Raw genomic sequence first — 17,221 nt, forward strand, 5'->3', positions numbered from 1 at the left:
AAAAAAAAAAAAAAAAAAAGAAAGAAAAAGACTTGTATATGGTGTAATTAGTTTACCTCTTTGTAGGAATGTAAGAATAACTAACTTTGGTGGGAAGAACTGGTGTTTTGGGAAAATTACGCAAAGCACACCTCTGTTCTTGAATCACTGTTCTAAGACCTGGGGAAGTAAAGGGGGGTAGGAAGGACAGGAGACATTTCCAAGATGCCCAGGTTGCTAAGTCCATGACTGTATACATTTCACATTTTATATATGGAAAAGCTTTTTGGGCCCTTACTTTGACCATGTTGCATGTATTATACGCACAATTCTAACTGGATTGGTAGAAGGGGCAGTTAAACATACTGTCAGTGAGAGCTCTGATGAAGATAAAGTATTTGTGCTCAAATAGATTATAGTGGGCACCAGAACTCAAATCACTGTAGTTTATGGATCACTTAGCAAAGGAAAAAGAGCCCAGCATGCTTTAAAAGCTAACTGCTTTATAACCCAATTGTAACAATAAGAATTGTTTATGATAATGTTCTGGAATTATGAAGAAACTACCAAATTTAGCATTTTCTTAGCTTTTTTTTAAAACAGAAAATTGAGAAACTTTAGAAAGGTTTCTATTCAACTTTGGATGTTAAAAAACAGGTAAACATCTGTCATATGAAAAATTCTCATGTATGGAATACCACATTACCTAAAGATGCTAGATAAATCCTAATAACAATTATTTATTATTGATTATTTCCATTTTGCCACACATTTTCTATTTCAAATTTAGTTAAGTCTTACATCTTAGGGGAGAGAGAATTGGTTTATCTAATGATGGATAGTCACAGTAGTATGTTTTTGGAAAACATCTTTAGCAATCCTTGTTCACATTTCAAAAAAAGTCTCATTCAAAAAGAACATCTTCATGCCTTTTTTTTTTTTTCAATTTTGAAAGTGTTCTAAGAGAAGTTTGAATGTTTAGCCAAGACAGACTTATCTTGTCATTTTGTTTTACAGGAAGTATTGACTGCTTTAATGAAAACATTCTTGGGATGAAAAGGTCTGAAGTCAGTTTTTGCCCCTGCTACTGACTTAGCTCACTGGGTCTCTGGTGCTGCCTCAATTATTTAGCTTCTTTGACTTTCAGGTTTTTTGGTTTTTTTTAACCTGTTAGTATGAAGGAATTGAATCAAATAATCTTTAAATTACCTTAACTTGTAATAGTATTTGAATTTGAAAAATTCATACAGTACCAAACTATAAAAACAATAAGTGCTACATTAAAATTGAGCTTATTTTTACTTACCTGGATATTTATCTGGCATGTCTGTAATGCTTAGTCTTTTGTGGCAGGAGGTCAGGATTATTCATTTTTTTTCGCATTTAATTTTCATTACATTGGGCGGAGCAAAGAGTCATGCAACAGAGTACTGATGATCATGTTATTCTTCGGCTTTCAAACAGAATTGGGATCCAGGTTGTAATCGTCTCTAAATTCAAAATCTGGAGCAGAGTCAGAAGAGGTTGACTACTGCTGCTGGGGGCTGGGGGTCTCTGGGAAAAGGAAACAGGGAGCTGACTATGGAAACTTTATGTTCCAGGGCTCCACTGGGGTACCTGAGGATCTTCCCTGTGGCTCAGAGGAGCCCCTCAAAGCAAACAGGGATGGTACAGGCCTGGAGGTAGAACTCAGGAGTTGGAAGGATGACCACATCTGTACAGAGAGAACCTGAAAAGATGTTATCTTTCCATTTGTATCCCAGAATCCTGTGTAGGCCCTCTATATGTAAAGGGCCAGGGTTGGCTTCTTGGCCTCAAAGTAGTCCAGTAAAGTCTGCAAACTTGTCACCATCTGGAGACACACTTGCCAGCTCTTCTTGCCCCTGTACTTTGGACACTGGGCAGTTGCTTAGACTATTATTCCTGATTATTCTTCCCCAACTCTTCAAATTCAAGAAATTACCATTCTTTTAGGAAACTCTGGATCTCCCAGTCATTCCTTGATTTAATTAACCAGGCTGATGGTTTTTCTAGTTTCTTGGTTTATTTTTCCTTCTTTATGTGCTGAGGATTTCTAGTAATTTTAGCCTGAAATCTCTCTCTCTCTTTTTATTCCAGAGTTTTCTCCTGAGATTCTTTTCACTGTAGTGTAGGGCCTGATTCTGGATTGGCCGAGAACTTGCACTTACTTTGCTCTAATGGAATCTAGGAGAGACAGAGTTGCCTTAGTGTTGAAATGTATTTGCTTCTCTCTGCTTCTGGTGGTCTCTTGCTGAATTTTTTCTTATATGCAACATCTTAAGAAAAGTGTAAAGAAAATGTTAGTATTTCTGAAGGTAATTTTTAAATTTGACATATAAGTTTTACCAAAAACATTCTCATGATACTAGTGTGATAAGAAATTTCATACTTTCAAAAGTATTTGTATAATCAGTTGATTTACTGAATTTTTAATTACTAAGGATCTTTATTTTCCTCATTATACTTTATTTTCTAGATTTCCTACTATGAGCATGCTTTAGAATAAAAATAAGATACTGTTGAGTTGAATTCTATACTGTTAAACTTCGCATATCATTGTTTTGAAATGGCTAAATTTTTTTAAATACAGCTTAATGATGCTGAGAATAAATATAAGATTTTGGAAAAAGAGTTCCAACAGTTCAAGGACCAGCAAAGCAACAAACCAGAAATCTGTCTACAGTCTGAAATAAATCTTCTCAACTTGGAAAAGGTACACATGTTAATATTGGGCAGTTTAACCAGTCCCAGTGATCAATTTATAAAATCAATAAGTAATGTGTATACAATGTAATAATGTTTTGCTGTAGTGTTCTTAGGTCAAATAAGAACGCATCAGAGAATTTAAGGCACATGACATTATTAGTACTTGAATTTCTTGGCTTAGGTCAGTTGTAGCTTATACAAATTAGAGTCCTTGGTTGCAAACATCAGAATTGACTAACTCTAGTAAGGAAAGAATTTGCAAAACTTTCAGGAGGCTGAAGAACTAGTTTCAGAATATGGGCAGGATAGGGGAGGCAAGGCATAGCCAAGATCCTGTCGGAAAACAGACTACTTCAGATGCTCCAGTTGGTGCTGTCACTGCCGTGTCACTGGATTTCCTACCATCTGATTCTAGTGTCACGCTGTTGAACTTTGTTTTGTGGTAGGCATTGTGAACATTCTCTCCATGTATCACCCCTATAGATTCAATGTCCTAGACAGGAATATTCATTTGAATCACAGACTTGCACTCTAGCTCTCAGCTAGGAAGAAGGGATAGTTGTTCTATTTTGTTTTCTGTGGTTGGAAGCCATGTTCCACCTATCATTTAAATTGAGATTGTCCACAAACAGAATGGTCAGGTGCTAGGCATTAAAAATGTATAATGTGCAATAGACACTCTAAGTTTGACGATGTGTTCTTGCATTTTTAGGCATGATTAAAAAAAACACACCATTCAGAGGAAAATAGCACAAATAACACATAGGAAAATTACCTTTAAAATTTAAGGATTTAATTGTGCCAGCCATTGCGTATCTTTTCCTACCCAGCTTTGTATTGAAGGCTTCCTTGCTCTTATAGACTTGCCACCAGGGGGCACTAGCAGCAGACTGGTGGGTGGCAGTTGGATCTATGCTGGGATAGTTTTTTTCCACCTCTTTCTCTACTTCGTTTTCTCTGGCAGTAGTTGAATGCTTTTATGGTTCCATCAGAGAGCCCTGCTCTCCAGCTTCCTTCAGGCCATCCTTACTGTGGTTCTAGTTCACTGGACAACAGGGCTTGGGTGAGCATTTCCTCTGGGCATTGATATGGTTTGGCTGTGTGTCCCCACCCAAATCTCATCTTGTAGCTCCCATAATTCCCACATGTTGTGGGAGGGACCTGGTGGGAGATAATTGAATCACGGGGGTGGATCTTTCCTCTGCTGTTCTCCTGATAGTGAATAAGTCTCGTGACATCTGATGGCTTTAAAAAATGGGAGTTTGCCTGCACCAGCTCTCTCTTTGCCTGCCGCCATTCATGTAAGATGTGACTTGCTCCTCCTTGCCTTCTGCCATGATTGTGAGTCTTCCCCAGCCATGTGGAACTGTGAGATCTCCATTAAACCTCTTTCCTTTGTAAATTTCCCAGTCTTGGATTTATCTTTACCAGCAGTGTGAAAAGACTAATACAGACATCATGTTGACACTCAAAAAGTTTCAAATGTGGAGCATTTTGGATTTTCAGACTAGAGATGCTGAACCTGTAGTATTAGTTTACAAAATAAAATAGGGCTGATAAAAGAATGCTGGAAATAAGGGTAATTTTTGGCCATTGGGGGAAGGTCTTAGATGATAAGTTAGAGAATTCAAATTTTATCTGGTAAGAAAAGTCAGAGATTACCCCCAAGTTTGTAAGATTGGCATAGTGGATGTTAATAGAAATGAGTTTTGATGAAGACCATGGTAGACTCACTAGAGGGTGAGTGCAGTGGCTCATGCCTGTAATCCCAGCACTTTGTGAGGCCAAGGTGGGCAGATTGCTTGAGCTCAGGAGTTCAAGACCAGCCTGGGCAACAGGGAGAAACCCTGTCTCTACAGAAAATAATATATATATACACACACACACATGTGTATACATGTATGTATATATGTATATATACACACACACATACATGTGTATATATGTACATATGTATATATACATAAACAAATATATACATGTGTGTGTAAATATACACTAGCTGGGTGTGGTGGCATGCACCTGTTGTCCCAGCTACTCAGGAGGCCAAGGTGGGTGGATCACTTGAGCCCAGAGAGGTCAAGACTGCAGTGAGCCCTGATCGCACCACTGCATTTGAGCCTGGGTGGCAGAGCAAGAGCTTGTCTCAAAAGAAAAAAAAAAGCACTGGGGAGTGAAGATTTACATGTTTGTAAAAATGGACTAAAGAATAACAATCACAGCCAAGAGTACTTTGAGAGAAGTAGTGTCCGGTATCTGCTAAAGTGTGGCAGGAAAAGAAACACTGTGGAATAGCTTCATAAAGCCAGCTCTCAAAACCTTAAAGCTTATGTTGAGATACTATAATCTGATACTAGGCTGTGGATTCGATTCCTTTAGGAACTTTTAATACTTATTGTGTGCTTTTTATACATATTTCAGAACTACTGTAATCCAAACTTGATTCTAAACCTTCCAAGGCAGAAAGTGTATTATAGTTATTTTCATATTACTGATTCTTAGGACAATACATTATACCTTATAGCACTGAGTAAACGTTTGTTAATCATGATTATGAACCAGCACCATCTTTGCTACTCAGAATTTTCATATATTCATTTATTCAGCAAAAATTAACAGAGGGCATGTTGTCATCTTGGCACAAAACTGTTTTGAAATGTTAAGTTGCTGCTAATCACTTCACCAGCTATTTATTGAGTACCTTCTGTGTTCCCAGGATAATTGTTAGTCTTGCATTGAACAAGACAGATTCCTCAGGGAGATCCATTATAGAGAGGGAGTAAACAAATAAATGAACACAAGATCATTTTTGTTTATGTCAAACATAAAAGTAATAAAAAGAGTGATATCATATTGAATGTGGCAATGTAGCTGGCCTGATCAGGATAGATACCATTCCACATAAGGTGGTTAAGGAAGGCCTCTTTGAGAAGGCAACTAACATTTTAATTTGGGATCTGTGAGAAGAGAAGGAGCTAGCAATGTGAAAAGCTATGGAAGGTATGTCCAGGGAATAGCTGCGAAGGAACTGAAGTGGGACTAAGCCTGGATTGTTTGAGGTTGAGAATGAAGGCCATCCTAGAGTGTGAGGGAAGAAGAATGTACAAGATGAGATTCAAAGTATGGGCCATTAAAGCCATCACAAGGAGTTTAGGTTTTTATTCTAATAGAGTTATAGTATAATAGTAGTTAACAGTATGAACAAGAGCGACATCAGCTTGGTTCAAATCCTAGCTCTGCCACTTACTAGCTTTTTCACCTTGGGCAAGTTACTTTACTTCTCTGTACTTATTTCCATATCTTTTAAATGGAGGTAGTAACAGAATTAAAAACTTAATATTTGTAAAATGGTAAGCACAGAACCTGGGACATTGTTTTACTTAAATCCTGTGTTTGTAAATAAAAGAGTTAAGTACATAATGAGATACCACTGAAGAGTTTTAAGGAGAGTAACTTGATCTTTACATTAAGAAAAAAAAATCATTCGTCTAGTGTGCAGAAAATATGTGTTAGAGAACAAGACCTGTCTCCGGCTTATGACCTGTGTATTCAGCTGCCTACCCAACATCTTTTCTTGAATGCCTTAGAACAGTACTCAAATTTTTTGGACTCAGGGCCCCTTTATTGATAATCCCTCTATTAGAAATGGCGGGGCGGCATGGGGGGGAAACCCATGTATAACCTATATAACATTTTTATGAAAAATAACTATTTCTTGAAACAAAAATTGAGAAGAGTGATATTGTTTTACTATTTTACAAATCTCTTTAGTGTCTGGATAATAGACGTCTGAATTCTTATATCTGATTTTGAATTCACTGTGTTGTAATATTACACATTACATAGCCTCTGCAAAACTCCAGTGTACATTCATACAAGAATGAAAGTGGAAAAGAAAAATCATCTTTTGGTATTATGAAAATAGTGTCCATCTCCTGGACCGTTGGAGGTCAGTCTTTAAGATATCCCAGAATGTCTAAAACTAAACTCAGTCATCTCCCTGAAATATTTTTTCATCTTATGTTTCTGAACTCAGTAAATGTTTCTGTAGCCTGTTAACTGCCAAGCTATCTTGGGGTACTCTTGATTTATTATCCCCACATTGATTTAATTGCAGTCTTATTCTTTTTCTTACATATTTAGACAGTCTCTTCATTTATTCACTTTCGGCTGTCTCTTCATTTTTCCTACCAGCAAACTTGAATCCAGCTGGACATTTTCCGCTTCTCTTTTGATAAAACCAAGTATTAAAGTATTTCTGTGTTTATAAGTATGAATTCTGTAGTACCTACCAGAAATATTTGAAACACACATTGGATAATGTCACATCGATTTTCACAAGATCTATTACGTGGGTGTCTAAGAGTACTTTCATTTTATCTTGGGGAAATTTAAAGACCAGAAATCAAAATTGTAACAAAGGTGTTATCTTATTTATCTCTGAATATAGACTGGTTGACTAGGTAATATCCACAGTAAAAATAAATTTTAAATGATTTTTAAAAATTCCTTCCAACTATACTTTTACCAAAAGGATAAAAATCATTAAACATATTAAAGGTATAAGCAGTACCGTGAGCTTGCATTGAGAGAGAAAAGTACATAATTTAATTGCTTCTATTTTAGACTTAATACATTCCATCCAGCATGTTTAAGTGCCTAGTGAAACAAGGCTTTTCAGCTCTTCTGATAATTCTCTGTAAATCTTTTTGGAGCCAGAAGAGGGCAGAATCTTATTTCTTAAAATAGTGACAAAGAGATAAGCACAAAAAGAAAGATACAAGTTAAAAGTATCTGGTTTAATTTGAAAGCTCTGGTTATGTCTGATTACCTATTCTTTTCAGTGTAATATGCATATTCCCTTTTTTTTTTTTTTTTTTTACTGAAATGATCTAAAAATAAGTTAACGTAAACATATAGTTTTAGCAAATGTAATTCTTGATTCTTTTTACAGGTTGAGTATCCTTTCTCCAAAATGCTCGGGACCAGGAGTGTTTCCAATTTTAGGTTTTTTGAATTTTGGGATGCTTGCAGTGTATTTACCTGTTTAGCATCCCTGATCTGAAAATCTGAAGTCTGAGATGCATTACTTATGTGTCATGTCAATGCTTAAAAAGTATTGGATTTTGGATTTTTGGATTAGGGTACTCAACCTGTATTGTGTAAGAAGTGAATACTAGTTTATGGTTTTATTTTAGCTAGGAGATCTACACACACACACACACACACACACACACACAAATAATTGAGATGTAAAAAATGAAATAATATTGATGTTGAAACTATTTCCTTCTGTTTGTAAAAAAAAAATTTTTTTAATGAAATATGGAAGGCATGTAATTTAGTAGGGCCTACAGAGGTTGAAAAGACTGAAGATATATTGAAACAATGTAGATATTTTTAATCAAGCTGAAATTTATGTATGTAAGAATAGTTGGTGAGTATCTACTATATGCCACCCCTGACTTGGGGCAAATGGGAAAGAAGAGAAAAATCAAAGACAGGAAGAGAAAAAGTACATCATCCTTTTGAGGCTTCACTTAAAGAGTTTGTAAAGTAATTGGGAGATGACTCAGGGAGATGACTCAAGGTCATTCCTAAATGACCTTGAGTAATCAAACACCAAGGAATGTGATAGACACCATTTGGTGTTCGGAATCTAGTAGTTTTAAGACAGTTTCATGTAGAGATAGAATCTGAGCTGAGCCTTAAGATTTAGGTAAGCAGAGGAAAAAAATTATTAGCAGGCTCAAGTCAGGAAGTAACTTGGGCAAAGAGTGGGGAAGCCACAGGGGACATAAACCTGGTTGGAGTAAGGTTTCCTGTTGAGGAAAGCAGGTTGAACAGGTTGGACACATACTATATTTTGGAATGTCTTCAATCCTAAGCAGAGTAGTTTAGGTTTAATACCGTAGATAAATAGTAGCTATGGTAGATTTCTTTAATAGTGGTTTTGATAGGATTAGTAGATAGAATAGATTTGAGGCTGGGGAGGCTGGAGAGACGAGAGAACCTCTTACAGTCAAGATGAGTTGAGAAGAACCTAGGCTAAGGAAGTAGCAGTAGGAATAGAAAGGTATAGAATTTGAAAATATTCCAGGAGAGAAATCTAGAGTTCCTTGTGACAGAATTGACCTGGGAATAGCAGATTAAGAGACAATGCCATACTTCTAGTAGAGAAATAGAATTGTAGGTATATCAAGGGTAGAAATAAGGAGATTGGAAACCAGTGAATTTTAGTCTGTGTTTTTAATTTTACTAGCCTCTGAATGGACTGTAGGTCCTGAGTTGAGTGTTTCTTTCAGGAGTATATAACTTGGCTTACGGTTTATTACCTCAATCATGACCAAGAAAACCTAAAGAAAAATATAAGTACAGACGCTTCTGAAGGTCTTTGAATGCCTTAAAATTATATCAAAATTTTAGTTGTGTTCATTTTTTTCTGGGAATTGGGTCCATATATTTCTTTAGAATCACATAGACATCTGTATGGTATGAAAAAAAAAAAAGAAATCATTGATTTGGGGATAGGAATGAATTAGAATGAGGTTTGTGTCTCAGATTTATTCGCTACAACATTTTATTAAGAATAAAGAAATTATAACTGTATATGTGTTTTAAATTAGTGGGACGTTGCAAATGTGAATTATTTTAATAATTATGGCAGAACAGATATAATCTATCCACAGTTTTTTTCTGATGGTGCATTTAGTATAAATAATCCCTCTAGGTTCATCTTTGGCCTAACCCTCATTTTTGGGCTCATCAAGTATACAAGACCATCTAGTATCCAAGACCCATGGACATGATTGCTTGTATAATTGAATACTATCTTTTATCCCACAGCTATAAAAATATTTTTTTCTTTTCTTTTGAGGTATGGCTTCTTGTTAAATGACCAGGTAGTGTGGCATAAGTAGAAGAGATGATCTTTGATAATCTTAGCAGTATTATTCAACTTAAGATACTTGAGTCTAGTTGTGAAATGTCAACACATTTAAATCTAAGCACTAAGGATTTGTAAAGCAGAAAAGACCTTGACTCCATGTAGTCATCTATTACTGCAGAAAATGTTCTGGTCTTTTGTGAAGGGAATTTGGCCATCTGCTTTCCCTTTCATTTTATTTTCATATGAGTTTTCTGAAGTTGGAATTTTCAGATAGTGTCTTCATTTTTGTTTTTCTGTAAAACATTAGAAGCTATATGTATGGGAAAAACTAGACTTGATGTAAAAATTAGTCTGGTTTAGAGTAACAGTGTTTTACTGTAATTCAAACAGATTATTACATTATCACTTAATAGTAAAACTGTCTGTTGGCTACATGAATTTGTTTGGTACTTGGTTTGAAACACTGAGTACATTCCAAAACATAGCCAAGTTGGCTTCAGTTCATGTACAACAGATTGCCTGCTGCAAGTATAAATATTCATATTTTTAATTGAATCACTTTAGTGTTTTTCTTTATATAGTTGAGGAAAAATAGAAAATAGAATGTGTGTTATTAAGGAACATTATTTTTCTTACTCTTGGTTTATTTTAACATTCTTAAAATATTTTTGACTTTGTACTCTTTCTTAGTAAACTGCTTTCTGATAAAACATTTCACTGTTTTCGGAGTTCCAGGATTTTGCCAAAATATAGTTATAAAGGCATCTGTACTGGCTGTCTTCATAAGACAAAATTCCATATGAAGATAGGCCTCCAAAAGGAAAATTTGGCTTCTGAGAGTTAGAGTGCCAGTTAAATTGGAATGTTAACAGAACTGCTTTTTGTAAAAAATGAATGTATTTCTCACTCTATGATCTTTATATCATATATATGTTTAAGTACATTTATAGTAACTGTCTGGAGGTTAAGACTAATTCAGTTCTTTTTAGGATAGACTGTTAGGCAATAAAAATAAGGCTATATTTTAAACAAGAAAATGTTCATGTGCCATAATATTTATAGTAAATTATATAACAGTTTTAGATGATGTCGTATGTTACACTGTATAAACTCTTTTCTTAAGCCAGACTCTTTGTATATATTATCTTTCAGTGGTTGTACACAGTGGTATAGTGTTTCACTTGATATGATTTTAATCACTGTTAGGTTGAACTTGAAAGAAAGTTGGAATCTGCAACTAAGTCTAAACTACATTACAAGCAGCAGTGGGGACGAGCTTTGAAAGAACTTGCCAGACTTAAACAGGTATGTAGTTTATAGCTTATTCTTTTTATATCTTTTTCTCTTGTTTCTTTGCAAGTTCGCATGTTTGGCAATATCTGTTATATTCAGATGTCTGCATTTGAATATTACTATTTTTTGAGATTAGAGGCTTTTATAAAAATATGTTATAAAGGCAAGATCCTTCTTTTTTATAGTTAGAAACTGAAACAATTAGGCCTTTAAAAAATTACCACCTATCCCCTTCCCCAGAAGAAACTGGGAATAATTTATTTTACTTTCACTTATGAAACAACCATTCTTTTCTTTCTTATGATTAAACTTTCCACTAGGAGTGCCTTTTATGAGAACATTTAAGGATAACTTGAACATTTTCTCAAATTTAAGAATATATTTTAAATGTTATTCTTAAGAAGACAGAGTAATTCAGTTAAGAAAAGGAATTACAGGAATTTTTACATGATTTTAAAAGTTTAAAAACATTGATAGAAGTTTTCTGAATTCTTACATTTTTTCCTTTCCTGCTACCAATCAACAAACGCTATTAGCGTCAGAAGAAATTAATCTTAATTTTGGTCATATCTGATCTTAATCATTTGAAGAAATCATGAGTAAGATTTTTGTTTTGAATCTAACCCTTTAAAGAACTCTTTTCTTTAAAGAAAAGCGAACTTAGAATAAACTAACCATTATTATATCTTTAAATATTTAGGTCAGTTTTCTTTTGAATGAAATTTAGCATATAGGGTCTTTCAGGTTTGTATTTTTCTTAATATGTCTCCATAACCATCAAATACTATTAAACATTGTTATGGTATTATATTAAATGTTTACCACTTTCATAGAGTTCTACTAGTCTGCATGAGAATTAAAAACTAGTAGATAGTTTGCCCTAACATACATGATAGAGGAGTTGGGATTGTAAGCATTACAAACAAAGACAGGTAGATATATGTATAAATATAAAATAATGTACCATGTGACTATATTATATAAATGCTGACAAGACTAAGGATAGACATTATGTGTAGTACTAAGAATCTCCTGTATTGAAAGCACTGTCTTACATATACAATAAGTATAAAATAATGCTATACCAGATGTAAATATATGCAATACATAGGCCTGTCCATCACAGAGCTTGCAATTTAGTAATAAGGAAGAAGCAACTATAAATATAAAATTTACTACCTAATAGTAAGAGCCTTGACAAAGACCATATAGAGTACTCAGGAGGAGAAAGTACATCTATTTAATAGGATTTGGAAAGGTGTCATAGGAGAGGAGCTATTTGAGATAGACCTCTGGAGATAGATACTTAAGATTTTAGTAGAGGATTTGGTTGTGATTTAGGAAAGTAGTGGGGGAAATGTAAATACAATGAATAGAATGATCATAGCAAGGAGGCATGAAGTGGGAGAGGATAGGCTGTTCTTATAAAACAGAGGAGGGCCCATTTTCTAAGTCATTTCTGGCAATAAGGGCTGGAACTTAAGTCGTAACAGTAGGAATGCAACAAGAAGAGTCTTGTCAAAGATGATGCCAAGGGCTCCAGCTTCCGTGTATGGTCCGGTTTTGGAAGTATAGTTACTGAGAAGCTGTTTGGAGGGTGGGAAGGAGATAGGATTTGCAAATTGGATGTTTTAATTTTTACAGAATGAAATTCGGCTACCAGTTAGAAATATAGATATGTTGTTGGGAGAATGATTGGCCTTAAAACTATATATAAAGGAGTCCTTTGCAGAGATAGTGTTTAAAGTTGTGCCAGCTAGAACTTGGAATTCTTACGTTTAAGATAGAGAAAAGAAAGCTAATGAAGGCAATAACAAGTAGAGAAAGCGAAGATCATTAGAATGATGCAGGCAGAGCAATTAGTATGTATCGAAGGCTTACTTTGTGCCAGGGTAGCACTAAGCCCTTCAGAATTTATCATTTAATCCTGACAAAGATCGCTATATAGCAGGTAATATTATTCCCATTTTATTCAGTTGGTGCAAAAGTAAAATGGTAAAGGTGCAAAAGTGAAAGCAGCAAAAACCACAGTTACTTTTGCACCAGCCTAATAGATAAAGAAACTGAGACTGAAAGAAGTTAAGTTGCATGTGATCACATAGGTACTAAGTGACAGACCTAGCATTGAAAGCTTTTGATGAATACAGCTCCAGGCTCTTTTCCTTTCGTGATACTATGGTCTCAGTCCGTTGAAGTCAAGGAATGAAAGAATTTCAAGAAGAAAATTAGCCACTCTGACAAGATTATTGAGGCAGGGGTCATTGTGAGTTGGTATATCCTAAGAAGGAAAATGGCATCATTGACCACAAGAGAGACCAGGTCTGGTAATGAGAATTAAAGTGATTTTGAGAGAGAAGCAGCTAATACATAGTCATGATGCCAAGATAGTTAAGTTGCACATAGTATAATAGGAGTCCCTGTGGAATTGGAGCCAAGGAAATATGATGAGAATAGCTGTTAAAAGTAACAAGACATAAACTCCATCAGAAGCAGCATAAATAGTAGTTAAGAACATGGCTTTGGAGTTGAGAGAGCTAGGTTGAATTTTGGTTCTACCTCTGACTTCGGGAATTTACTTTCTCTGATTAGTCTCTTCATTTGAACAACGAGAAATTTTCTCACACAGGTTATTCTGAGAATTAAATGAGTGGTTTTTAAGTGTTTATTTAATACAGTGTTTGTTACATAGTATGTGCTCAGTAAATGGTGAGTAACTTGTTAAAAAGAGATTAGCCATAAAGCTGTTCTGTGGTGGTGTTGCATTCAGTCAGTGGGGACCTACTTGGACAGTAGCTTTACTAGAGGGCTTTGTGACTAAAAATTCTTGAGTGTGCCAAATTGGGGGATGTTTTCATGCAGTGATAGTTATTATAGACATTCTGTAGAAAATGTACAGAAGAAAAAAATATGTAAGGGCTAAATGTGCAGATGTGCAAGAGTGTTAGTAGGTAAACTTTCCAAGTTTGAGTATAAAGGAAAGTGAGTATATTGAGATGAAGAAACATCTGTAGTTAGTTCATTTACTCATTCTTTCCTTCATTCAGCAAGTGCTTATTGAGAGCCTGCTATGCGCTTCGTACGATGGGATGCTATGTATATAGCAGTTGCTCCCATGTGGAACTTAAAGTTCACCTAGGAGGACTGATAGAGTATAGCAGCGTGGTAAGAAATGTAAATGAAGTCAGCAAGTATTAGAAAAACCAGGAATCACTGGGGGCTATCACCACATTTGTCACTCAAAGCTAAGGAAGAAATATTTCAAAGAGAAAATGCTTCAAATAACTCTTCTAGTGGGAAATCATTTCAAGTTTTTAAATGGAGAATAGATGGGGAAGAAGTGGAAGATACTGCTTCCATTGAAGAAACTGAGCAGTGAACAGTAGCAATGGTAATTCATCAATTACACATTACCCAAACCAGCTGAAAAGGTGGAAAAATGTTACCTATTGCTTAGGGCATTTTCTATAGGGAACTGAATAATCATTAACTATTGAAACGGAATTTCATTATAATTGACATGTTTTTTATTGAGAAGTATCTGTGCAAGAACTTTTTACCTTGTCATGTTCATATATGTCTATTATAGATTACATTCTTTAAGTTTTTCACCATTTGAGTTAGTTTCAAAAAATATAAGTAAACAATGTTCTGAATAGAATCCCCCAAATTCCTGGGTTTTGATTAGTTTTACACTGAGGTATTGAAGTAGTCTACTTTAAAAGAAGATTCAGTGTGAAAGGCTCCAATGCAAGAATCCCTCCTTTCTAACACACACATCCTCATACACTTTTGTTATCTTCTGGATCTTTCCATTTAATCCATTTTCTATTTTACCTTCTTCTTGTGTATTTCCTACCCTCTTGCCCAAAAAACATTGCAAAGTAATTTTAGCTATTTGATGCTAATAAGGAGGATATCACAAACATTCAGATACCTTCTTTGACTTGAGTTACTGTAAGTGTAAAGAAAAGGAAAAAAAGTGTTAAATTAGTGGTTCAACTCTGAAACTTACAATCTGTGAAAGAAAACTTCTTCGAGTGCAGAGATGTTCATTGCTTTTTCATTCCAAACCAATTTTAATCCTTATCCCACAAAACTTTCTGCTTTAGGGACAACACTGTAACCAAATTTTGAGGTCACTAGGAATCATTGATGTTCTGCAGACTAACCTGAGATGCAACACTTTAAGAAGAAAAGTAATAGACCTTGGTATTACCATAGTGAATTGGGCTCTGCCACTAACTGTTTTAGTAAGATTAAAATTAATAACTTCATCAAATTGGCACATTTCATGTGTGTGAAAATTCAGAATTTTTTCCTTCAACTTTTTATTAAAAACACATTTATTGTGCTTGAATGTAATTTTGGAATCGTCTATCTAATTTTGTTCAGAAGATTGTTTGTGTAACTTCTTGTTTAAATTGGATTAGTACCATGTTAATTTTACATAGCCTCTGGTGAATAGCCACGGGGCTGTAATCTCTGCCAGTAATTTGTCACATCAAAACCCTCTGGAGGGCCATACAAAACATTTGTGTAGTACGGATTAGACGGTGAAAGCCATATCTTAGTTTGTTAATAAATGTTAATGACAAAACCCAGCTGGTAAAGCTTGGAAATAAGACCTAATGCTTGATGCCCATTGCCAGAAGAATGTTTAAACAGAGATTTCCATTACTCAGAGGTGACCTAGGATAGTCAATTTGTGAATTAAAAAATGTAACCTAATTATTTAGAAAAAACTTTTTCTTTTGATTCACAAAGACAAAAGTCTTCTCCCAGTGGTAAGCTTTTTTGTTCTTTGGTAACTGGGAAGGCAACAGCTGTAAAATATAAATAAGCATAACATAAAATGAGTCCTGATTTAGAAGACAAGGAAGTGATACTCTTAAGTTTGCTATCATGGGACAAAGTTAAAAGTTCTACTTGTTAGACTTGTAAGAGGTAATTTAGTTTCCTTTTTTTTTTTCTTTGATATACTGTAGAAATATTTTAAAGCCAAAACAAATACTTGAATGGCATTGGTCTACAAATACTCAAGTGAAGTTGTTTGCTTTCCTTCTTGTGCTCTAAATGATAACATGTTTGCATATTTACTTAAAAACATTTCTTGACATGTTAGAATATCATTATGTAAGCAGAATAAAACCTACAACTTTATAAACAATAAATGAAGCATTGTTATGAAGTATGTGTTTGTTGTAGAAAATGTAACAATTTTATGTCAGATATTTTCAAAGTAGGTATGTTTGTTTCCAGGACAGGAAAGAGAACTAATGTTTTGGGAAGGAGTGTGGGTCCCTTACCATATTTGTGCACAGTAGATCTGTTTAAAACTGAGCTGATATATTTAGTTAAAACAACACAGACTTCATTGGCTGACATTAGCACTATCTTGTCCAGCCGCTTGCTTATCCGCTCTGAGTAATTAATTTGATTAATTTATACGTAATTTAGCCAAGGATGGGATGTAAATCTTTGTTTAAGAAAACAGTTGGAGGTCCAAGTCTTGGTTAAAAACTGTGTCTTGAAACCATCCAGGCCCTCCTACTGACTTGTCAGCTCTGGGTTATTTTCAGAAAACTTTACTTGAGTTCCTTAGTTTAGTTGTAAGTTTTTTCCCACAGACTTACATGGTATGTGTGAGTGGGAGAGTAACTAGTGGCCACTTTTTAGCCGCTGTTTAGTCTAGTGTATGTATGTTTACATCTCCTCTCCGGATTTATAGGCAGCCAAGGCAAAATAAAGATTATACTCACTTGATTGAGGAGACTTTAACCCAGAGCACCTGGCACTGGAGAGGACTTCTTTCACTAACCTCTAATGTGTGTGTGTGTGTGTGTGTGATTATTATTAATGCCCTATACTTGATTAAAAATTCAAAGCATTTAAACAATTTTCTTATTTTAGAAAATGTTAAATTTTATCAAAAACTTAGTTTTACAGAGTAACATAAAGCTAATAATCAACTTTTATTACTTCTGCTTGCAGTCATACTCATTATAAAAATTTTTTAAAAAGCCAATTTTGCAACACCATATAACATAAACACTACAAATCACATCTTATCCTCTCCTCAGCCAAAGAAGACAGTTTGGTTTGTTTTTGTCCATATATGTTTCTTTTTTTCTTTTTAAATAACTTTAAAATGAAATATACATGTCAAAGAAGGTTCTGCTACTCTTTCCACCTGCCTCCTAGTTTAAGAAACAGCATTATGAATGCTTTGGAAGCTCTCTGTGTCCCTTTCTCAACTGTATCTTCTCTTTCTAGAGGTAACCACTATCATGAATTGGGTATTTATTATTCCTTTGCTTTTTGTCATAATTTTGT

General features: G+C 34.8%; 1 protein-coding gene across 3 annotated transcripts in view; it reads left to right on the forward strand.

The window, feature by feature from the left end:
• CEP120 (centrosomal protein 120) overlaps positions 1-17,221 on the forward strand; it is an 80,769-nt gene that overhangs the window by 45,212 nt on the left and 18,336 nt on the right. For all 3 annotated transcript variants that reach the window (XM_037735187.1, XM_017519438.2, XM_017519440.2), the window contains 2 exons: positions 2,591-2,713; positions 10,802-10,900. In XM_037735187.1, coding sequence (XP_037591115.1) covers positions 2,591-2,713; positions 10,802-10,900 — 222 coding nt within the window. The remainder of the gene's footprint in view (positions 1-2,590; positions 2,714-10,801; positions 10,901-17,221) is intronic.

The sequence above is a fragment of the Cebus imitator genome, unplaced genomic scaffold, assembly GCF_001604975.1.
Source record: "Cebus imitator isolate Cc_AM_T3 unplaced genomic scaffold, Cebus_imitator-1.0 Scaffold744, whole genome shotgun sequence".
Lineage (NCBI taxonomy): Eukaryota > Metazoa > Chordata > Mammalia > Primates > Cebidae > Cebus > Cebus imitator.